At 42.3% G+C, this 25,534-nt stretch overlaps 1 protein-coding gene across 2 annotated transcripts in view; it reads left to right on the top strand.

Moving 5' to 3' along the window:
- RASGEF1A (RasGEF domain family member 1A) overlaps positions 1–25,534 on the top strand; it is a 153,941-nt gene that overhangs the window by 119,783 nt on the left and 8,624 nt on the right. For both annotated transcript variants that reach the window (XM_058189075.1, XM_058189074.1), the window contains exons 8-12: positions 10,714–10,816; positions 11,725–11,804; positions 16,210–16,401; positions 17,863–17,986; positions 19,088–19,160. In XM_058189075.1, the coding sequence (XP_058045058.1) occupies positions 10,714–10,816; positions 11,725–11,804; positions 16,210–16,401; positions 17,863–17,986; positions 19,088–19,160 (572 nt within the window). The remainder of the gene's footprint in view (positions 1–10,713; positions 10,817–11,724; positions 11,805–16,209; positions 16,402–17,862; positions 17,987–19,087; positions 19,161–25,534) is intronic.

Raw genomic sequence — 25,534 nt, 5'->3', positions numbered from 1 at the left:
AGGCTGGTTGCAATTGTTTTTTTTTCTGCAGTCCTAACTATCCATTGAAGTCTGTGCCCGCCCTGTTTGGTTGCTGTCCCAAACCTTGATTTGCTGCTATGGCTTTTCGGTAACATTTATAGAAGTAGCTAAGTACAAATAACAGACCCAACCTTTCCCCTGTATTAAAAATACAAAGAAATAATTCGTCTCTATTTAAAAAAAAACCAATAAATGATTTAAAAAAATACATTGATACCAAAAACCATCTGGAGCGTCTAACTCAAGGGTCTGCAACCTTAAACACTCAAAGAGCCATTTGGACCTGTTTCCCACAGAAAAGAAAACACCGGGAGCCACAAAACCTGGGTGGGTGTTGTAATGTATCTTTAAAAGTTTTGGAGGGAAAACTGAGCGGGAAAAAGCACGTTGCTGATTGGATGAAGCTTCTGGCTAAACTGTATATAAAGAGAGGGTTTTCCCAGCCCGGGCTGCTGGGTTCACCATATAGTAAAGAGCTGTTGTCACTATCCTGGTCTCCTGCCTCGTTATTGCCCGAATCTAACACTGGCGACGAGGATGGGATCTCGAGGCTAGGAGCGCCAGGAAAAAAGCTGAATTCACCAGGAAGACGCGAACCCAGCAAACAAGGGGTGGAAAGCAGCGATGTCCAGCTACACACCGCCAGCGCCATTCGACCCAGCTAAGGAAAAATGGGGGTCATACATGGCTCGTTTCGAGTGCTTCCTCGAGGCGAACGAACTTCAAGGAGTCTCGGACAACAGGAAGCGGGCGTATTTCCTGAGCCACTGCGGCCCAGAGGTTTTTGACACCGCAGAATCGTTGGCAGAGCCAACGCCGGTACAATCGGTGCCGTGGCAGACTCTGCAGACCGTATTGAAAGCCCATTATGCACCAACGCCGTCCAAGTATGTGCAACGGTTGAATTCAGGGGCGCAGCAGCAAGAGGCGAGTCCATCAGCGTATACATGGCAGCCCTGAGGAAAGCCCTCAAAACCATTGCAGTACCGAGACTTGGAAGAGGCATTGCTGGAGCAACTCATTCGTGGGGTCAGGGACATCCGTTTGCGACGGCTGCTGTCAAAAGCAACAACGCTGGCAAGCGCTTTGGATGAAGCCAGGGCTCATGAGATGTCTACCAAGCGGCGGAAACCCTACAAAAGCAGGTCGCACAACGGCTGGTGCAAAATCAACCCCGGTCCACAATGAAGAGGTCCAGGCCGAGTCGGACGGTGAGGAGGAGGAAGGAGTCTTCCACACGGGAGGCCGGAGAAAGAAGACCGGGGTGACTGCGCGAGTTGTGGAGGCAACACCAACGACAACAATGCAAATTCAAGGATGCAACTTGTCGGTGATGCGAAGGAAGGGCACATAGCACAGGTCTGTCGAGCACCCCAACCTTCCGCCAAAATTCAAACCGACCAATCAGGCGCGGGCAGCGAAGCGGCCCGTGATTGGTCAATTCAAAAAGGCGCGGTTGAATCAGACTGCCGTGAGAGTGGGTCACGCAGCAACACGCCTAGAAAAAAAATCTTTACGAAATAAAGATTGAGGGGTGCCGTGCCGATTGGAGGTGGACACCGGCTCAGCGATCACGATCATGTCCTGGGACACTCTGTGAAAGCCTTACCCGCCATCGCAAAGCGCAAGCTGAAACCACAGAACTTAAAGGTACAAGACTATCAAGGAATCGCATCCCTGTTCGAGGGTAACGTCCGTCCACGTCGGTATGGACACTACAAGAAAACTCTGCCCATCACCATAGTCGAGGACCCTGCCAAGCTTGTTGGGACTGGACTGGTTCGAGCATTGGGCATGGGAGTGACTGGAATCTTCAGAAAGCAAGTCAGCCTCAAAGACGCACTCATGAAGGAATTTGGGGCGTTTCAAAGACTGCCTGGGCAAGTACAGGGACCCCTATTTCTTTTAACTTAGACCCACAAGTTGCCCTATTCGGTTAAAGGCTAGGAGGGTCCCGTTGCCCTAAAGCCCAGGATTGACCGGGAACTGGACAAGCTAATAAACCAGGGAATTCTAGTGCCAGTTGACCATGCTAAGTGGGAGACCCCTAGTCACCCCAGTCAAACCGGACGGGTCGGTCCGGTTGCGCTGACTATAAGGCAACGCAACAAAGCATTGCAAAGAGTGCTTACCCGTCGGTGGTACAGCACTTACTGCACTCATGGGGCAGGGCAGGTTTCTGCCAAGCTAGACTTGGCCCAAGCCTATCAACAGCTGCCTGTAGATAGCAGCACAGCCGAAGTGCAGACAATTGTGACTCACAGAGGGGCTTTTAAGTGTACCCGGTTACAGTTTGGGGTTAGTGTGGCTCCAGGGTTATTTCAGAACCTAATGGAGCGGCTATTGCAGGGACTACCAGGGGTGGTACCATACTTTGACGATGTACTGGTATCCGCTGAGAATCTAGAGGAATTAGGGGTAAGGCTGCGAAAAGTTTTGGGCATTTTCCGGTCTGCGGTCTCAATGTTAAACTGAACAAATGCCAGATCGGGGTTGAATCTGTGGAATTCCTAGGCTACCGGATAGACAGGGAAGGATTCACCCACTGAGAGCAGGTACGGGCCATCAGGAAGGCCCCGGTTCCAAAGAACAAAGCGGAGTTACAGGCATTCTTAGGTCTGGTCAATTTCTACGCGGTATTTTTAAGAAATAAGGCAACAGTAGCCGAGCCGCTCAAATTACTAGCAAAGACGGCTGCATGGTCTTGGGGAAAGGCGGAAGCTAGGGCATTCGAAGGGTAAAGAATCTCCTATCGGTGATAGCCTCCTTATCCAATACAATGGCACGCTGCCATTAGTGTTAAGCTTGTGATGCATCTCCCTATGGGGTGGGGCTGTGCTCAGCCACAGGTTGCCAAATGGCACAGAAGCCCCTATTGCATATTACTCCCGAACAATGTCATCAGCTGAAAGGAATTATAGCCAGCTAGATAAGGAAGCCTTGGCTATAGTCTCGAGTAAAGAAATTCCATGAATATGTATTTGGTCGTGATTTGAAATCATCACGGACCATAGACCTACTAGGCCTGTTGGCAGGCGACGCCCAACGCCCGTGGCACTTCGCCCAGACTGACCAGATGGACTATCTTCCTAGCGGCGTATTCTTACAAACTACTACACCGGCCAGGAAGGAATTAGGGCATGCGGACGCCCTGAGCAGATGCCCGTTACCAGAGACTATCGAAGACCCCACTCCGGGGATACCAGTTCTGCTAATTGACTCTTTGGACTCTGGCCCAGTCACATCCAAAGAGGTGGCTCGGGCCTCATACAAGGACATTACAATAAGGACTGTAATTGGTTGGGTACAAAGAGGTTGGCCCGCTGCACCGGGCGAGCGTTTCAAAGAATTTGTAAAAAAACGTGGGGAACTCTCAACTCAAGGGGGGTGCCTGCTATGGGGGGATCGAGTGGTGATCCCGGAGAAATTGAGGGAAAAGGTATTGGAGATCCTTCACGAAGGCCACCCAGGGATCGTGAGAATGAAGGGTCTAGCGAGAAGCTATGTGTGGTGGCCCTTAATGGACATGGAAATTGCTGAAAAGGTAGGGAAATGCCAGGCCTGCCAGGAGTCCAGACCGCTACCCCCAACGGCCCTGATTCGGGAATGGGAGAGACCCCAGGGCCCTTGGTCTAGGATCCATATCGATTTTGCCGGCCCCTTCCACGGCCAAACCTTTCTGGTAGTGATGATGCCTACAAATGGCTGGAAATCATTCTCATGAGATCCATGACAGCCGAGGCCGTGATTTCAGTCCTACGGCACCTATTTGTGACCCACGGGTTGCCCGACACTTTAGTCTCCGATAACGGCCCGCAATTCACGGCAACCCAGTTTGAGGGGTACTTGGCAGAGGAGGGCATCCGGCATGTCCTCTCAGCGCCTTTCCCCCCTGCGAAACGGCCTTGCAGAACGCTTCGCTCGAGCGCAAAGGAAGCATTGTCCAGAATCAGGCCAGGCGATTGGCAAACAAAAATCGATACATTCCTAGCAGTCCAACACAGAACCCCCTGTGTAACAACTGGCCGCAGCCCCGCAGAGCTATTAATGGGTCGGAAGCTTAGGTGCCCACTAGACCGTTTAAACCCAAACTACACACCAGACGGTTACAAAGGGGCACACGGTAAAACAAGAGGGATGGCAGTAGGCGACCTAGTGTGGGCACACAACTACAGCGAGGGCCCGACCTGGTTAGCAGGAAAAATCCTAGAGATAACAGGACCAAAATCATATCTAGTAGAGATAGAGGATGGCCGGGTATGGAAGCGCCACATAGACCAAATAAGGAAACGCATAACCGGTAAATCAGAATCAGACGAAACAGGCCCTGACTATCCAATGTTTGAATCCACAGCTGACTCAAACCCGGGGCAAACGCGGGACTTATCTGAGTTCCAGGAGGTCCAGCGACGCCAACCGGTTCCTCCTGAAGACAGCAGGGACGACTCTGCAAATAATCCAGGGCCGGATGGCCTAGAGGAGGAGCTGAGAGGAACAAACAGTCCCTCCGGTCAGCTCGACTCACTCCCAGAAAATGAATTGTGCAGGTCCCAAAGAGTCAGGAGACGCCCAGTCTACTTGCGTGATTACATAGAAAAATAAGATGTTAATTCTATGTAAATATTGGTAAAGTGTTCTCTGGGAGGGAAGGAGTGTAATGTATCTTTAAAAGTTTTGGAGGGAAAACTGAGCGGGAAAAAGCACGTTGCTGATTGGATGAAGCCTCTGGCTAAACTGTATATAAAGAGAGGGTTTTCCCAGCCCGGGCTGCTGGGTTCACCATATAGTAAAGAGCTGTTGTCACTATCCTGGTCTCCTGCCTCGTTATTGCCCAAATCTAACAGGTGTGGCCAACTCGACGTTACTCACTCCCACCCAGTCACTTGACACCCCCAGCCATGCCTATCCAGGTTTTGTGGCTCCCCTTTTTTTCTGTGGGAAACAGGTATCTCTTTGTGTGTATCTCTTCCTCTGTCTCTGTCTCTCTCTCTGTCTCTTCCTCTATGTCTCTCTCTCATCTCTCTCAGGCCAGGCGAGGAGTGACTGGAAGGGGAGAGCGAGGGGTGGGGCCAGCCAGTAGTGGGTTCAGCCAATAGGGAGCCACAGCAGGGGGACGAAAGAGTCACATGTGGCTCCAGAGCCGCAGGTTGCAGACACTCAGTCTAACTCATGTGAACAACTGATAGGAAAATGAAAAGCAACCAATCAGTATGGAGGCCATTTGATCAGGGGACAAGCAAACCAGTAAAAACAGTCGGAATGAGTGCATTTTGTTTCCAAAAAGGGCCAGATAGAATCATGCAACGGGGACCCTTATTTATAGGAAGAAATCCCTTAGAGGACTCTACTATGTAAGCATTTTCTCCCCTCTAGAAATCTATCAGAGCAAAGCAAGGTACCTTACCATAACCGCTTAGAGAGGGCAACCTCGTGACAGTCCTGGATCTCTTGATGGCATTCATGATCTTTTGCCACCCTACCTCCCCAGAAGTTCTCCAAATTTAGAGCAGGTGGAACAACCTTAAAACAATTCCATCATCAGAGAGAGATTGGCTTGAGGCAGGGGGAGGAGTCAAGCAGGGAATTAGTCTGGAGTCTTTATATAGGCACAAAAGGTCACAGTCCTGTCTGGGTCAATATATTTTAAACATAGTACTACTGCTGCTGCTATTATTTAGATATACATAATCATAATCTTTCAACTTCTAACATAGAACAGACAATACACTGTTCACCAAGCATTTATGGATGTTAAAGGAAAAGTATAAATAAAATTAGATAGATAGATATAGGTATAGAGAGAGAGATCTACATAGAAAGATATAAAAGGTCTTGATCCGATCCCTTTTGAATGGTATTGAACCTCATCTACTCTAGTCTGGTCTGGTCTAGGGTCTCCTGCTTGAGCAGGGGGTTGGATTAGAAGACCTCCAAGGTCCCTTCCAGCTCTATTATTCTATGTTTTATGGTCCAGGTGCAAACTGCCAGTTTGGGAAGATTGCTGCGAAACAGACCCACAGAACAATAAAACTCTCTTTTAATGACCCTGTTTTGAATTCTTCACATGTGGGTGTGGTTGTTTGGCCCCGACATCCATTTGTTCAAAGATGCCCATCTCTAGAACATGGTACTAGGCTGGGTTTTAAGGCTTCTTCTTCCTTTCTCTTCCCGCAACCACAAGGGTCAGAGTAAGGCTTATTGATTGATGGACGACGGTTATTTATTTATTTATTTATTTATTTATTTGATTTATTTATTTATTTATTTATTTATTTATTTATTTATTTATTTATTTATTTATTTATTTATTTATTTATTTATTTATTTATTTATTTATTTATTTATTTATTTATTTATTTATTTATTTATTTATTTATTTATTTATTTATTTATTTATTTATTTATTTATTTATTTATTTATTTATTTATTTATTTATTTATTTATTTATTTATTTATTTATTTATTTATTTATTTATTTATTTATTTATTTATTTATTTATTTATTTATTTATTTATTTATTTATTTATTTATTTATTTATTTATTTATTTATTTATTTATTTATTTATTTATTTATTTATTTATTTATTTATTTATTTATTTATTTATTTATTTATTTATTTATTTATTTATTTATTTATTTATTTATTTATTTATTTATTTATTTATTTATTTATTTATTTATTTATTTATTTATTTATTTATTTATTTATTTATTTATTTATTTATTTATTTATTTATTTATTTATTTATTTATTTATTTATTTATTTATTTATTTATTTATTTATTTATTTATTTATTTATTTATTTATTTATTTATTTATTTATTTATTTATTTATTTATTTATTTATTTATTTATTTATTTATTTATTTATTTATTTATTTATTTATTTATTTATTTATTTATTTATTTATTTATTTATTTATTTATTTATTTATTTATTTATTTATTTATTTATTTATTTATTTATTTATTTATTTGAAAAGGCAAGTCGGCCACAATCTATTAACCGTGAAAGTGATAAACAAACGCAGCAAGGAATTGCTTTTGGGAAGCTACATACCCGGAAAAAAAAGATAGGCAAAATTACAATTCAGGAACAAAACTTGTGAGGAAAACTCCTGGAACTGAAAAAAAGTCTGGATTGTCCTATTAAATGGTCATTACTAGAATAAAGTTAGAGAGAGGGCAACCTCGTGACAGTCCTGGATCTCTTGATGGCATTCATGATCTTTTGCCACCCTACCTCCCCAGAAGTTCTCCAAATTTAGAGCAGGTGGAACAACCTTAAAACAATTCCATCATCAGAGAGAGATTGGCTTGAGGCAGGGGGAGGAGTCAAGCAGGGAATTAGTCTGGAGTCTTTATATAGGCACAAAAGGTCACAGTCCTGTCTGGGTCAATATATTTTAAACATAGTACTACTGCTGCTGCTGCTGCTATTATTTAGATATACATAATCATAATCTTTCAACTTCTAACATAGAACAGACAATACACTGTTCACCAAGCATTTATGGATGTTAAAGGAAAAAGTATAAATAAAATTAGATAGATAGATAGATAGATAGATAGATAGATAGATAGATAGATAGATAGATAGATAGATAGATAGATAGATAGATAGAGGTATAGAGAGAGAGGGAGATAGATAGATAGATAGATAGATAGATAGATAGATAGATAGATAGATAGATAGATAGATAGATAGATAGATAGATAGCAAGAGGGGGGGAAGGGAGGGAGAGAGAGGGGAGAGAGAGAGAGAGAGAGATAGAGATACATAGGTTGAGAGAGAGAGAGAGATCTACATAGAAAGATATAAAAGGTCTTGATCCGATCCCTTTTGAATGGTATTGAACCTCATCTACTCTAGTCTGGTCTGGTCTGGTCTAGGGTCTCCTGCTTGAGCAGGGGGTTGGATTAGAAGACCTCCAAGGTCCCTTCCAACTCTATTATTCTATGTTTTATGGTCCAGGTGCAAACTGCCAGTTTGGGAAGATTGCTGCGAAACAGACCCACAGAATAATAAAACTCCCTTTTAATGACCCTGTTTTGAACTCTTCACATGTGGGTGTGGTTGTTTGGCCCCGACATCCATTTGTTCAAAGATGCCCATCTCTAGAACATGGTACTAGGCTGGGTTTTAAGGCTTCTTCTTCCTTTCTCTTCCCGCAACCACAAGGGTCAGAGTAAGGCTTATTGATTGATGGACGACGGTTATTTATTTATTTATTTATTTATTTATTTGATTTCTATACCGCCCTTCTCCCGAAGGTTATCTCTGGGAATTCAAGTCCTCTTGACATAATCACAAGATTATCACACTGTTAAGATTCTCAAGGATATCACATCCATTGATTACATCTGCAGTGGGCAAAAACTCTTTGCATGTGAGATTTTAGCTCTGGTGTGACACATACACAACACACAAAAGAAACAAGAGGCAATTTCAGCTCAATCTCAGCTCAGTCTCAATGAAATTCACTAGCTTCGGTTTTATCCCCTCTACTTTTCAACATTTTTTTTAATTTTTTTTTTATTTTTATCACACAATATATATAAGCATGAGCATGAAATAACTATACAATATATAAGCATATATGTAAGTATGAGTATGTAATAACTATATTAATTGGATGTAACAAAAGGAAACAATAGGACAGGAACAATAGGCACGCTTGTGCTCTTATGCACGCCCCTTACAGACCTCTTAGAAATCAACATCAACATGAACATGAACATCATCATGAACATCAACATCAACATCAACATCAACATGGAACCATGGATGGAGAAGCTTTTGAGATTCAGAGGGAAATGTCATCACTGTGACACAGTACTCCCTTGCTTTAGATACAGATGTAGCAGTAGAACGTTGCCTTAGCTCTTATCACCCACCACACAAACCACAATCTTCAAAGCCAAAACAGCAGGGGGAAAAATTAAGGGTTTGTTGCAGATATCCCCTGCATCATACTGGTTAATCTGGACAGTCTCTGGTTATCAGAGACCTCCAAATGGCCAAGTAGAGCATGAAAGGAAGGAAGAAATGGAGGTAGTGACAGATTTTATTTTCCTGGGCTCCAAGATCATCGCAGATGGGGACTACAGCCAAGAAATTAAAAGATGCTTGCTCCTGGGGAGGAAAGCTATGGCAAATCTAGATAGCTTACTAAAAAGCAAAGACATCACCCTGCCAACAAAAGTGTGTATAATCAAGGCTATAGTTTTTCCAGTTCCAGTTGTGAAAGTTGGACCATAAGAAAGGCTGAGCACCAAAGAATTGAGGCTTTTGAACTCTGGTGCTGGAGAAGACTCCTGCGAGTCTCTTGGACTGCAAGGACATCAAACCAGTCAGTCCTAGAGGAGATCAACCCTGACTGCTCTTTAGAAGGCCAGATCCTGAAGATGAAACTCAAATACTCTGGCCACCTAATGAGAAGGAAGGACTCACTGGAGAAGAGCCTAATGCTGGGAAAGATTGAAGGCAATAGAAGAACAGGACAGCAGAGAATGAGGTGGCTGGATGGAGTCACTGAATCAGTTGGCATGAAATTAAATGGACTCCAGAGGATGGTAGAGGACAGGAAGGCCTGGAGGAACATTGTCTATGGGGTCGCGATGGGTCAAACACAACTTTGCAACTAACAACAATAACAAAGAGCATGGTCAGATATGAAATGCATTGCGTAGCTCGCTCTCAGCTGATTGCCCATATTTTATGCAGAAAAACATCTCAGTGTATTAAAGGATAATTGTCATTGTTGACCTAAGAGCATTGTTGGGAGGAAATATCTCGAAGTCCTTTTGGGACCTGTGTAATAAAATATGTAATCAGGAGATAATCCAAACCTGAATTCAACAGCGGTTGTAATTAAGTCGAATCAAATCAGCTTTTAAGCTTATTGGTCTCATTTATTTGCATATTTGAAGCGAGGAATGTTTTGTTTTAGGGTAGAATATGTTCTGCATCAATATGACGCTTAAAAAGTTGTATTATGGCTTCTCGGTGTCATAATCAAAACCCTACAGGATCGAAGCAATCTTCTCTTTTTAGAAGCAGGACAACATATTTGGCAGTTTCTATCTTTAAGGCTAGAAAATTTAAATACTTTTCAGTATTTAGCACACCAGAGGGATTTTTTTTTCACGCGTTCCTTATCCTGATTAGAAGGAAATTATTTAAATTCTTGCTAGTTCAGAAGCACTTAAGACCCCGAATACCTAAAGCAGGGAATCACACTTAGCACCTAACGACTCAACATGCAGGATTTTGGTGTTCTCCTAAAAGACAGCGGAGAAACTCAACTTTCTGCCTAACCCTGAAGACTTCCATGAAAAATGGAATTCACCCTGTGGATTTTCCAACAAATGTGTCGGCTCTGCTATTAGTTTAACATTCCTGTGGTATTAATACAGTTCCTGAGTGGTGCGGTGGCCTAGAGGTGGAGCTGTCGCCTTACAATCAGGAGGCTGTGAGTTCAATCCTAGATAGAGGCAGTTATTTCTCTCTCTGGGCACAATGGGAATATATCTGCTGAAAAAAAACCTCTGCATTGGTGACAGGAAGGGCATCTGGCCAGTAAACACTCAGCTCCATTCAGTTGCCCAGACTCTACCCCATAAGGAGATTAAAAGGAGATGATTAGTACGTTCCTCTCACCGAACATCTTTTTAATATTTCAGGTGGTGAAGAAAAAGCAGCGAACAAGAATCGTGGAATTTTTCATTGATGTGGCAAGAGAATGCTTCAACATTGGGAATTTCAACTCCATGATGGCCATTATTTGTGAGTAAGGTCTCTGTGGGCATGACAGTAAAAAATGAGAGAGTTGAGTAGATAAAAACTTAGCTTGAGAATGCAAGTCAGCTATTTAGTACATTGGTGTAATTTCCTACTAGTATTAACTGCTCTGCACCTATATTATTAACTGATCCTGTGTAATGATCCTATCTATCTATCTATCTATCTATCTATCTATCTATCTATCTATCTATCTATCTAATCATTACACTGGATCAGTTAATCTGGTAGCGGAAATTTTGAGTAGTTCGGAGAACCGGTAGTAAAAATTCTGACTGGCCCCGCCCCCATCTATTTTCTGCCTTCCAATTCCCAGCCGATTGGGAGGAAATGGGGATTTTGCAGTAACCTTCCCCTGGAGTGGGGAGGGAATGGAGATTTTACAGTATCCTTCCCCTGCCACGCCCACCAAGCCACGCCCACCAAGCCATGCCACACCCACTAAGCCACACCCGCAGAACCGGTAGGAAAAAATGTTGAAATCCACCACTGGTTTTGACCCCTTGGCTTGTGAACATTTAATGTGCTTGGGACAATCCATATGTCTGCATGACACGAGTCAAGAGAGTCCTGAGTGAAGTTTTATGAAAGACCATTCTTGCTAGAAAAGTTTTTGAAGTGCATGCTGAAATATTGCCTATTATTTGCATTTAAAAATCCTTTTCTTTCTTTTTTCTTTGTTCCTTCTTCTCGCTTTCTCTTTCCCCTTCTCTCTGCCTTCCTCCTTTCTTTCTTTTTCTTTCTTTTCTTTTTCTTTCTTTCTCTTCCTCCCTCCCCTTCTCTTTCTCTTTCTTTCTTTTTCTCCTTTCTCTCTCTCTCTCTCCCCTATCTATTTCTTTCACTTTCTCTCTCTCTTTCTCGCTTTTTCTTTCTTTCTTTCTCTTTTTTTGCAGCTGGCATGAATTTGAGTCCTGTTGCCCGACTAAAGAAAACATGGTCCAAAGTGAAAACAGCCAAATTTGATGTTTTAGAGGTAAATATTTCATACTTTGCTGCATTGGGTCGGTCAAGGTTTTTCACACAACTGATCCTTTTCATTTCCCTTTTTATTTTAAAAAGCAATGGCAAGCCCGAACAGAGCAGCAAAAGACATGGGCTTAACCATAGTCCCCTGCTCAGAGTCAGGGAGAAGGACAGAACAAGCATGAAATAATAATGAATAAGCGCTTCCTCCCAAATCTTAAAATCAATCAAATTTCAATCAAACTGGATATATATTTTTTTCTGTTAAAACTAAGTTCTTACGGCATTTCTGGATCTTTGCACAAGTGGATAGCTACGTTGCTATCAAACAGGCATCAAGTAGTTAAAATTGGAAACACTATATCAAACCCTGCACCAGTTAACAGTGGTGCTCCCCAAGGCAGTGTTCTAGGACCAACATTCTTTCTGCTTTATATTAGCAACCTTTGTGATAGAATAGAGTAGAGTAGAGTAGAGTAGAGTAGAGTAGAGTAGAGTAGAGTAGAATAGAATAGAATAGAATAGAATAGAATAGAATAGAATAGAATAGAATAGAATAGAATTTTTTATTGGCCAAGTGTGATTGGACACACAAGGAATTTGTCTTGGTGCATACGCTCTCAGTGTACATAAAAGAAAAGATACGTTCATCAAGAATCATAAGGTACAACACTTAATGATAGTCATGGGGTACAAATAAGCAATCAGGAAACAGTCAATATCAATATAAATCTTAGGGATACCAGCAACAAAGTTACAGTCATACAGTCATAAGTGGAAGGAGATGGGTGATGGTAACAGTGAGAAGATTAATAGTAGTGCAGATTTAGTAACTAGTTTGACAGTGTTGAGGGAATTATTTGCTTAGCAGAGTGATGGCGTTCGGGAAGAAACTGTTCTTGTGTCTAGTTGTTCTGGTGTGCAGTGCTCTGTAGCATCATTTTGAAGGTAGGAGTTGAAACAGTTTATGTGCAGGATGTGAGAATGTGTAAATATTTTCACAGCCCTCTTTTTGACTCGTGCAGTATACAGGTCCTCAATGGAAGGCAGGTTGGTAGCAATTGTTTTTTCTGCAGTTCTAATTATTAATTAACGACCTTTGTGATCATATTACAAGCAGCTGTGTCCTCTTTGCTGATAATGTAAAACTATTTAACACCACAGACAATTCTAGTACCCTACAAAACGACCTAGATCTCTGCTAACAAATGTTCAGTCCTGCACATTGGCAATAAAAATTAGAACATCAAATTGTCAGCGTTCCGGAAAACCCTCCTTGCAGAAAAGACTCCGAAGCAAACAAATACAAGCTGGGCGAGAACAATTTAAAAGATGGCCCACACTCTGTCAAGGACCTAGGAATATTCATTTCAAAAGATCTAAGCCCCAGAGCTCAATGTAACAACATTGCTAAAAAGGCATTAAGAGTTATCAACCTTATTTTACGAAGTTTTCTCTCTGGTAACTCTCTTCAAACTAGGGCGTACAAAACCTTTGCCAGACCTATCCTTGAATACTGCTCACCTGCCTGGAACCCACACTGTATTTTGGACATTAATACATTAGAGAGATTCCAGAGGTATTTTACAAGAGTACTCAACTCTCTGCTTGCAATAAAATTCCTTATACCACCAGGCTTGAAATTTTAGGCCTGGATAACCTTGAACCGACCTAAGCTTAGTACACAAGATTATCTACCTTAACGTCCTACCTGTTAACGACTTCTTTAACGTCAACCGCAATAACCCAAGGGCTATCAATAGATATAAACTAAATGTAATTCGCTCGAATCTTGATTGCAGAAAATACGACTTCAGCAATAGAGTAGTAAATGTCTGGAACACTCTACCTGATCTTGTGGTTAGTTTCTCTAACCCCCATACCTTTTTCCTTAAACTGTCTACCATGGACCTTACACATTTCTTAAGAGGTCCCTAAGGGGGCCTGCATAAGTGCACCAGTGTGCCTACCATCCCTGCCCTAATGTCCCCGTTTATATGTAATCATTCTATGTGTTTATGGCTATGTTTTGCCTATTTATATCCATTTATTTGTGCCATTTTTTCATGTCTCCATGTCTACATCTATACTGATTCCCTAACACTGTCAAACTATTTACTAAATCTGCACTACTATTAATCTTCTCATAGTTCCCATCACCAATGTCTTTCCACTTATGACAGTATGACTGTAACTTTGTTGCTGGTAATCCTTATGATTTATATTGATATATTGACCATCAATTGTGTTGTAAATGTTGTACCTTGATGAAGGTATCTTTTCTTTTATGTACACTGAGAGCATATGCCCCAAGACAAATTCCTTGTGTGTCCAATCACACTTGGCCAATAAAAAATTCTATTCTATTCTATTCTATACTGATACTTGTTTCCTTGTACTTGTTGACAAATCATTAACTAAATAACTAAATACCGTATATACTCGAATATAAGCCGATCCGAGTATAAGCCGAGGTCCCCAATTTTACCCCAAAAACTGGGGTAAACTGGGGACTCGAGTATAAGCCGAGGGTGGGAAATGAGGCACCTACCGGTTGGGGAAACCCTCCCTCCCTCAGCTGAGAAGGCTGGCGGCTCCCCCGCCCCGCCCTCTCACTGCACCGGCAGGGCTTCCCCGCGCCGTCCGGTAAAATGTGAAAAAAAAAAAACAAAAAAACTCGAGTATAAGCCGTATATACTCGAGTATAAGCCGAGGGGCTTAAAAAACAAACAAACTCAAGTATAAGCCGTATAGACCCGAGTATAAGCCGAGGGGACGTTTTTCAGCACAAAAAACGTGCTGAAAAACTCGGCTTATACTCGAGTATATACGGTAGTTAAATAACTGAATTCCCTCAGTTGTCATCAGACACTCAAGCAGGTATGCATTGATTGGCTAAAAGTCTGTCTTTCTCTCTTTTTTTTAATAAGTTTTTTATTTTGAACACATTAAAACACAAGACAAACATACAACATTTATATACATATCACTATTTCTTATCAGCTATTCAAAGCGGTCCTTTCTTACTATTTACACATATTTTAATTCTATCTTATTCTACTTTTATATTATCTATCTTCCTTTATTTCCTCTACATTTTACCCTGTCATTCAATTTTCTTATCTTTCCTATTTTCCAACCATTCATACCCTCTACACCAGACCTTATTATAATATTCTGTATCCTCTTTTTCTTTGATTTCTTTTGTGAGTTTATCCATCTATGCACATTCTAGAATTTTCTTAATTAAGTCTTCTGTTGGTGGGTTCTCCTTCTTCCAATTTTGCCCGTAAGCTATATGTGCTGCTGTTAACATGTGTAGTATTAAGTATTGTGTATCATTGGTATAGTTTTCTGTTGGGATCCCTAATAAGAATTGTTCTGGCTCTCCCTTTATTGATTCCTGTATTCTCTCCTCTAACCACTTTTTGATTTTAGCCCAGAATTGTTTTGCCACCGGACAGGTCCACCAGAGATGATAGTATGCTCCATAGTTGAAAAGTCTGTCTTTCTCAGTGCATTATTTTTTTAACGTAATTTCATCAGTTTGAAGAGGGAAATCTTCCATATCATGCTGGAAGGATCCTCTTCCCTCATATTCAAAATTTTCACATGGTGGCTGGAGCTAATAGCATTTGAAAGAGAAGGGTTTGGCCACTCATAATCCATCTATATTAGTTTTCATTTCATTTTCATTTTTTTTTTCTTTTTTTAATCACCTCTCACAAAATGCCTGCCCTCTGGTGGAGAATTATATTCAGGGTTTAACAAAACGCAAGCCATCTCAAACCAAAACTGAAAATCAAAAAGGATTAAGTCCCAAAGGTGCTTTTTTTCTTTCTTTCTTTCTTTTTCAAGAGGCAACTGGACTTTCTGTCTCATGACCCTAGGACGTTGCAACCGTCGTAAACGTGAGTCACTTGTCAAGCATTCCTGTGACCATGGGGGTGCCGTTGCAACTTCGGGTGTTCATCCCAAATTGCATAGCTAAAAAAGTCTGTAGAGGTTCTCAGACATCCAGATCATGGTTGTCTTTATTCCCAAGGATGAGCATTTGGGATGAACACCCTTCGAACAGTGTGGGAGTATGAGCGGATTTCCAAAAAATATTGCAGACTACAGGAACCGTTAGCACCACTCAGGTCCTGAGGACATAGATAAACCTCCAAGTGCTTCAAGGACCCTCAAAAAGGATGCAAATGACCAGCTGTCTGCAAGGAATATAAATCCTTTCCCTTCCCCACCGTCCAGTCAGAGCTGAAGAAGCTTCTCGGATGGGAAGCGAAACGTCTTCAAAGGAAAACAACGAATGAAAACCCAGTTGCCTCTTGAAAAAGCGCCTTCGGGTCAACCTGGGATGACTGAGAATCTCTGCAGACTTTAAGCCCCTGCTTCTTATCGTTCTTTGGAAATAGCATCACATGGATCCCTCGAGCAACTTTTGTAACTATCGGACGGCTCTCCAAGGGGCGGCACAGAGATCTCAGATGGCGCACAGCAGCCGGGAGAAAATTGTCATCCCTGTTTTCAACCTATTCATTAAAGATATCTACTTCCTGCATAAGATACACACCAACCACTTGCCGAATGGACAAATCAACTTCAAGGTAAGCAGCCATTTTGCGATGCACAATAAATGCACCCGGCATGCAACAAAGGGGGTGAATATGGCAACTGAAACGGGAAAATAAAAAGGGCTCCCTTAAAAAAACAAAAATAAAAGGCCATTTTGCTACTTTTGGACTCGTTTTTGTTTTCATTGCTATCCTCAAGGATCCGTTTGCCTCAGTGAAGCCTCAAGGCTGCACCTGGTGATTACAGCATTTAGAAAGTATATTTCAGTGCACGCATATCACAATGAAAAAGATAAAAGTCTTTTGCTCCACTTAGCTACTCTGAACGGAACAGATATTTCAGATTTATTTATGCAGAAAAAGAACGGGTTGTAAGCTGGTAGATACTCCATTTGGTAAGAATCCAGAATAAAATAGGATAGGATAGGATAGGATATGGGATATGGGATATGGGATATGGGATATGGGATATGGGATATGGGATATGGGATATGGGATATGGGATAGAATAGAATAGAACAGAACAGAACAGAACAGAACAGAACAGAACAGAACAGTGATGGCAAACCTTTTCAGCACCAAGTACCCAAACCGGAACGCGCATGCATGTTCACACGCCGGAACACTGGAAACCCGAAGACCAACTGGCCAGCATGCACAGGCCTCTTTTTTGGCCCATTTCAGGCCATTTTTGGCCTGAAAATGCCCCCCTAAAACTACCTGTTTTTTGTCCATCTTCCAGCACTCTGGCAACCGCGAAGACCATCTGGTGCATGCCTGTTTTTTTGCCTGGTTTTTGGGGCTGTTTTCAGGCCAAAACCGCCCCAAAAAACAGGCATGCACCAGATGGTCTTTGCAGGTGCTGGAGCGCTGGAAAACGGCCAGAAAATGGCCCCAATACACACCCCAAAAACAGGCTGTTTTTCGGGCCATTTTCAGGCCGGTTTTTTTGGGCATTTTCAGGCCGCTTTCTGGCACTGGCAAAGACCAGCATGCATGCTGGAAACCAGAAGAGCAGCTGGCGACGGCACAGGTGCCCACAGAGAGGGCTCTGTGTGCCACCTCTGGCACGCGTGCCATAGGTTCGCCAACACGGGAATAAAATAACTTTATTGTCACTTTGAATGACACTTTGCTCATCTTAGCATGCTGCATGCGGGAGAAAGCCTTGATTTCACGGGAAGAAAAACAGATTGCAGTGGAACACAAGCTAAAGTGATCCTAACAGGAATATGACTTCTGAACCAATAAGCAAGGAAGGTGTAGGGATGCCCTGAGGACTGTTTGTCCTCCTCCCCTTGACCAAAGCAAGGCCGGATAAGAAGCAATGGGTGGAAACGAACCAAGGAGAGAACCAGCCTAGAAACAAGGAGTAATTTCCTGACAGGGAAGACAAACAACTATCTCTTAGGCATGTTTTTAATGTGGAGGGAGGGATTCTTTCGATTCCATTATGTTAACAATACTAATTTTGGTGGTGTGGATCTCCTGCAGAAATTCTGGGAAATTTCAAGGCAAATCCACGACTTCGTCACATGGAAACAGGTGGAATGTCCTTTCGAAAAGGACCGGAAGATTCAGAGCTACCTACTCACTGCACCTATTTACAGTGAAGAAGGTGAGACTCTGGGGCTGGTGGACGGGTGGTGGTGGTTACTCTTAAAAAGAAGAAGAAAACTAGTTCCTCACAACTAGAATCTCTCACACTTAACACTTTCTGCAAGTACGGAAGAGCTGTAGAATTCAGCAGGAAAGGCCAATCCCCTTCCGGACCCATTAAAGCCTAAATCACAAAAATGCACGGGATGCTTTCTACGGAATCTATTTTTTTCTGCTGTTGGAGTTTCAGTAGGAAAAATGTATGCGATGGGTCTGTTCACCAAAATGCCATTCTAAAGAAGTAGGATTGAGGTCAATGAGGAACAGAACAGAACTAACCACATTTGATAGAATATGTCCGTCTGTCTGTCTGTCTGTCTGTCTGTCTACCTACCTACCTACCTACCTACCTATCTCTCTATCTTTCTATCCAGCAGTGAAATCCACTTACCTTTGCTACCGGTTCGGGAATGGGAACCTGCACACCTTTTCTATGCATGCGCAGAGCCTTCTGCACATGCACAGAGTGTCAAAAAAGGGATGTAATGATGTCCCAGTGGGTGGACAGAGCCTCCTGCCGCAGGTGCTACCACTTCGTGCGACCCGGATAGATCCGTCTGGACTTCACTGCTCTCTCTACCTCCCCCCACTCTACCTACTCCTCTACCTCCCTACCTATCATCCGTATCTCTCTCTCTCTCTCTCTTTACCTATCATCCATCCATCTATCTATCTATCTATCTATCTATCTATCTATCTATCTATCTATCTATCTATCTATCTATCTATCTTTCTAATCTATTTAATCAATCAATCAATCTATCATCTATTTATCTCTCTATATCTAATCAATCAATCATCTATCTTTCTATAATCTATCTAATCAATCTATCTATCTATCATCTATCTATCTATCTATCTATCTATCTATCTATCTATCTATCTATCCTATCTTTACCCCCTTCTTTCTATCATTTCTATCTTTCTGTATCTATATATCAATCTATATCTTTCTACCTACCTACGTATCTATCTACCCAGCCCCAAATGGCGTATTTCTGACACTATTATCATCACAAACTGATCAACAATCCTGTCACTCTTTTTCTTCCTTCTCCAGCTTTGTTTATTGCCTCATTTGAAAGCGAAGGTCCAGAAAACCACATGGAGAAAGACAGCTGGAAGACTCTCAGGTAATATTAATAAATGGGAAGCAAAGTTGTTGCTGGAAGGAAGCCAAAAGGGCTACTTAGCCATTATGCAAAGTAGAGCTTCTCATACTCAGGAAAACAAAAACAAAACTTCCCAAGTATTGTCCTATTGGCCACAAAGGAAAGGAGAACATTCAAAGACAGACTTGCCTCCCTAGTTCTTCTAGCGGCCAAGCCACCAACCATCGTGGGCCAACTCAAAGCCACAAAACCTTCCTCACCGCTTTCTGAATATGGAGCAAAGAAATAAACTATGCTTCTTCACTGAGAAGGGGAAAGAGACTATTTAAATCAGGAGGTCCTCCAGAACGTGGACAGAGATTGAGATGATGGCCACCAAGATGGGATCAAAGCCCTGCCCCCTTCTTTACATGGGTCAGAACGCAACTTTCAGTCCTAAAAGTTGTGCTCACTTCCTGACCTTTCAACCTGCTGCAGACACCAGTTTTAATGTTTTAATGGTTAAGGTCAAAAACTCCTTGCATGGTAGACCAAAGACTGAGTTAAGTTTTTTCTCCCCAGTCTTCTCATTTTAAGGTTTCCAGGAAGTATTTGTTTGTTTGTTTGTTTTCTGTAGTCGCCCATCTCACAACAAACAATTGTGGGCAGCTCATAATTCAAAACGTATGTTATAGTTTAACATTTAAATTTTTTTTTTTGAGTAAGAACAATAACAATGGTAAAAAAGCATGGAGACAGTCAAAGGTATTAAAATGTCTGATCCGAAGTACTTAAAGGTAAAAGTTCCCCTCGCACATATGTGCTAGTTGTTCCCAACTCTGGGGGGGGGGTGCTCATCTCCGTTTCAAAGCCGAAGAGCCAGCGCTGTCTGAAGATGTCTCCGTGGTCATGTGGCCGGCAAGACTAAATGCTAAAGGTGCACAGAAAGCTGTTACCTTCCCACCAAAGGTGGTCCCTATTTTTCTACTTGCATTTCTTACGTGCTTTCGAACTGCTAGGTTGGCAGAAGCTGGGACAAGTATCGGGAACTCACCCCACTACGCAGCACTAGGGATTCGAACCACTGAACTGCTAACCTTTCGATCGACAAGCTCAGCGTCTTAGCCATTGAGTCACCCACTTCCCTCTGTTAATTTGTCCATGCATGTTTTAAATTGGGGAACACCAAGAAGAATTCTCTTCCTTTCATTTACCATTTCAGGATTTAGTACAGTAACCCCATTTTCATCTTTTCCCAACAGAGGAACAATCCAATGGGAGCGTTCTGAATTATTCAGGGATTAGAGGTCTGCTTTCTACTAACTGGACTTTATTCCATTTCAAGCGCAAAACAGACCCTGTGGCTTTGGCCTGCTTTTAATGGCACGTTCTGCAGGAAGGGAACAACAGCAAAATTGTGTCCACCAACAAAAGTTTTGCCTGTAGACAATTTTCAGCATATGTTTTGAGGGCTGGCTGGAAATCATCTTCAGAAATCAGAACACAAGGACAATTTCAGTGTTCCTTATACAAGTGAAGCATTAAATTGCATGATTAGGGGACTGGGGACTAAAACGTATGAAGAACAGTTGCAGGGATTGGGTATGTCCCATCTAACAAAGACAAAGGTTAGACTATAGAATAATATAGAATATAAAATAACAGAGTTGAAAGGGACCTTGAAGGTTTTCTGTGTTGTGACCGAGGCCCAAGTAGTGATTACTAAACACAATTCAGTCCTCAACAAACTTATTTTATTAAAAACAGCTGAGAATTAATTCATTCTCAGCTTCATCCAATACAAAATTCTTAATAACCAATCCGTCGGCCTTATCACCAACCTTTGATGTCTTTGGGAACCTCCCAAAGGCTTTTCTTGGCAAAACCCTCACAAAGTTCAAGAGACGCTGACAAGAAGCACGGAAATCAACGTGGCTTTTCTACAAAGAACCCAATGGCTCATTACTGCTCTTTTAAGTCTTATGGGAGGGGCCAATCATCTTCTGGCCTTACTCCTGAGCTGTCCTTTTTACTTCAGCTGCTCTTGCCTTCTGGCAGCTCTTTCCATGCATGCACTAGGAACAGGCTCCTCCTGTTCCTCTGCCTCTCTGCTGTCCACCTCTGGAGGCTCCGGAATCCGCGCATCCCCCCCAGATGTCCCTGGCCCCATCTCTGCCTCTGATGCAGAGCCCTCATCCGGGTCTTCCCCTGACTCCAAGACGGGCCCATTGTCCTCCCCAGCCTCCTCACTGTCTGACTCTGTTACCAGGTCTGTGGGCTGCTGGCGGAGCACAACATTCTAGTTCAACCCCCTGCTTAGGCAGGAAGCCCTACACCACTTCAGACAAATAATTAACCAACATCTTAAAAACTTCCAGTGTTGGAGCATTCACAACTTCTAGAGGCAAGTTGTTCCACTAATTAACTGTTCGAACAGTCAGGAAATTTCTCCTTAGTTCTAAATTGCTTCTCTCCTCGATCAGTTTCCACCCATTGCTTTGTCCTGCCCTCAGGTGCTTTGGAGGATAGCTTGACTCCCTCTTCTTTGTGACAGCCCCTGAGATATTGGAACACTGCTATCATGTCTCCCCTAGTCCTTCTTTTCATTCAACTAGCTGATAGCAGTCTTCCAGTATTTGAAAGGCTGCCACAAAGAGGAGAGGGCCCACTTATCTTCCAAAGCACCAGAAGGCTAACCAAGGAGAGAAACAACCTGGAATAAGGAGCAATTTCCTGACCCTGAGAACAATTAACCAGTGGAACGGGTTGCCTCCAGAAGTTGTGGGTGCTCCATCACTGGGATTTTTTAAGAAGGGACTGGGCAGCCATATGTCAGAAATGGTCTAGGGCAGGGGTCTGCAAACTTGGCTCTTTTAAGACTTGTGGACTTCAACTCCCAGAGTTCCTCAGCCAGTTGGAGTCCACAAGTTTCAAAAGAGCCAAGTTTGCAGACCCCTTGCCTGGATCTTCTGCTTGAGCAAGAGGTCGGACTAGATGATAGAATAGAATAGAATAGAATTTTTATTGGCCAAGTGTGATTGGACACACAAGGAATTTGTCTTGGTGCATATGCTCTCAGTGTACATAAAAGAAAAGAAAAGATACGTTCATCAAGGTACAACATTTACAACACAATTGATGGTCAATATATCAATATAAATCATAAAGATTGCCAGCAACAAAGTTAGTAGTGCAGATTCAGTAAATAGTCTGACAGTGTTGAGGGAATTATTTGTTTAGCAGAGTGATGGCCTTCGGGAAAAAACTGTTCTTGTGTCTAGTTGTTCTGGTGTGCAGTGCTCTATAGCGTCGTTTTGAGGGTAGGAGTTGAAACAGTTTATGTCCAGGATGCGAGGGATCTGCAAATATTTTCACGGCCCTCTTCTTGATTCGTGCAGTATACAGGTCCTCAATGGAAGGCAGGTTGGTAGCAATTATTTTTTCTGCAGTTCTAATTATCCTCTGAAGTCTGTGTTTTTCTTGTTGGGCTGCAGAACCGAACCAGACAGTTATAGAGGTGCAAATGACAGACTCAATAATTCCTCTGTAGAATTGGATCAGCAGCTCCTTGGGCAGTTTGAGCTTACTGAGTTGGCGCAGAAAGAACATTCTTTGTTGTCCTTTTCTAATGATGTTTTGATATTAGCTGTCCATTTGAGATCTTGCGATATGATAGAACCCAGAAATTTGAAGGTTTCTACTGTTGATACTGTGTTGTCAAGTATTGTGAGAGGTGGAAGTATGGAAGGGTTTCTCCTAAAGTCTACCACCATTTCTACGGTTTTGAGTGTGTTCAGTTCCAGATTGTTTTGGTTGCACCACAAGGCTAGTCGTTCGACCTCTCGTCTATATGTGGATTCGTCATTGTCTCGAATGAGACCAATCACTGTTGTGTCATCTGCGAACTTCAGTAGCTTAACAGATGGATCATTGGAGATGCAGTCATTGGTATACAGAGAGAAGAGAAGTGGGGAGAGCACACAGCCTTGGGGGGCCCCTGTGCTAATTGTACAGGTATTTGATGTGATCTTGCTTAGCTTCACCTGCTGCTTCCTGTTTGTTAGGAAGCTTGTGATCCACTTACAAGTCTGTTCCGGTACCTGTAGCTGGTTTAGCTTAGTTAGAAGAATGTCTGGAATGATGGTATTGAATGCTGAACTAAAGTCTACAAAAAGGACCCTTGCATAGGTCTTTGGAGACTCAAGATGTTGTAGGATGTAGTGCAGAGCCATATTAACAGCATCATCTGTTGATCTATTTGCTCGGTATGCAAATTGCAAGGGGTCTAAGAGCAGATTCGTGATGGTTTTCAGGTAGGAAAGCACTAGCCTTTCAAAGGTTTTCATGACTACAGATGTTAAAGCAACTGGTCTGTAGTCATTCAGTTCCTTGATGGTGGGCTTCTTCGGCACTGGGATGATGGTAGAGCGTTTGAAGCAAGAAGGAACATAACACATCTCTAGTGATTTATTGAAAATATGGGTGAAGATGGGGGCCAATTGGTCAGCACAGACTTTTAAGCAAGAAGGAGTTATCTTGTCTGGGCCTGGAGCTTTTCCTGGCTTTTGTCTGTGAAATAGGTCCTGCACTTCCTTTTCTGTGATCACTAGGGGTTGTGAACCCAATGAAATGGGGTCAGTTGTAGGAGGCTTGGCTGTTGTTGGTGTGTCTGAGATGGGGGTTGTGGAGATAGGTGGCTGTAGTTTCCTTTCAAACCTGCAGTAAAACTCATTCAGGTCATCTGCCAGTTGTTGATTACCTTCAGCCTGGGAAGGAGGTTTGCCATAGCCGGTGATATTTTTAAGAGTTTTCCACATGTTTGCTGGTTCATTTGCTGAAAACTGATTCTTTAGCTTTTCAGAGTAGCTTCTTTTGCTGCTCTTATCTCCCTTGTTAGTGCATTTCTGGCCTGATTGTACAGCATTTTATCACCTTTTCTGTAGGCTTCCTCTTTGGAATGTCGTAGCTGCTTAAGTTTAGGTGTAAACCAAGGTTTGTTGTTACTGTGTATTCGCAAGTTCCTTGTAGGTACACATAGGTCTTCACAGAAGCTGACATATGATGTTACAGTATCTGTGAGTTCATCCAGGTCTGCAGAGGTATCTTTAAAAATATTCCAATCAGTGCAGTCAAAACATGCCTGTAGCTTTAATTCTGATTCCTCCGTCCAGGTCTTCACTGATTTAATTATTGGTTTTGTGGCTTTAAGTCTTTGCCTGTAAGCAGGTACAAGGTGAATCATGCAATGATCAGAGTGTCCTACAGCTGCACATGGTAAAGACCGATAGGCATCTTTTAGTGTTGTGTAGCAATGATCTCCAAAGTCCTGTCCAACTCTGCTATTCTGTTAATTCATCAGCCAGATTTTTGAGGTCCTCAGAGAAAGTTTAAGCAGGAAGTCAAGGGAAGCTGAGATTTCACATCAACATAGTCTGATTTCTCCTCAGCATTAAAATCACATAGCATTAGTTAATGCGAGATGACAAGAGGCCCACAAAATATATAGCCAGTGCCTATACTAGTAGTTGGAGGAGCAGTAGGAGGAGGTGTAGTAGAAGTGGGGAAAAGTGTAGTAGAGAACAGTGGACGCTGGAATTGCTTGTGTATCTGTGTTGCATAGCAACCTTTATTGTTCTATGGGCTCTCTTAGGTTTTGGAGCCCACTCACTTGGAGGTACATTTCCTCACTGTCAAAATAGAGCTGGAAGGGACCTTAGAGGTCTTCTAGTCCGGGGGTCTGCAAACTTGGCTCTTATAAGACTGGTGGACTTCACCTCCCAGAGTTCCTCAGCCAGCTGGCTGAGGAACTCTGGGAGTTGAAGTCCATAAGTCTTAAAAGAGCCACGTTTGCAGACCCCTGTTCTAGTCCAACCCGTGCTCAAGCAGGAGACCCTATGCCATTTTAAATTGGTTGTCCAGTTTCTTCTTAAAAACTTCCAGTGATGAATGTCTTATGGGGATTCTCAGTCATCCAGGTCATGGATGAGAAGCTTCTGGATGAGAAGCAAAACATCTTCAAAGAAAAACCAGAAAGTCCAGTTGCCGTGAAAAAGCACCTTTGGGACTCACAACTTCTGAAGGCCTCTGTGGCTCAGACTCCTAATGCAGTCTGTTATTAACAGCAGCTGCCTGCAATTACTGCAGGTTCTAGTCCTACCAGGCCCAAGGTTGACTCAGCCTTCCATCCTTTATAAGGTAGGTAAAATGAGGACCCAGATTGTTGGGGGCAATAAGTTGACTTTGTATATAAATATACAAATAGAATGAAGACTATTGCTAACATAGTGTAAGCCGCCGTGAGTCTTCGGAGAAGGGCGGGATATAAATGCAAATTAAAAAAAAAAAGGCAAGCCATTCCACAAGTTAATTGTTCTCATTGTTTGGAAGTTTATCCTTAATCCCAGGTTGCTTCTCTC

This window comes from Ahaetulla prasina, chromosome 6 (assembly GCF_028640845.1).
Source record: "Ahaetulla prasina isolate Xishuangbanna chromosome 6, ASM2864084v1, whole genome shotgun sequence".
Taxonomy (NCBI): domain Eukaryota; kingdom Metazoa; phylum Chordata; class Lepidosauria; order Squamata; family Colubridae; genus Ahaetulla; species Ahaetulla prasina.
This window is presented reverse-complemented; position numbering and strand designations above follow the sequence as displayed.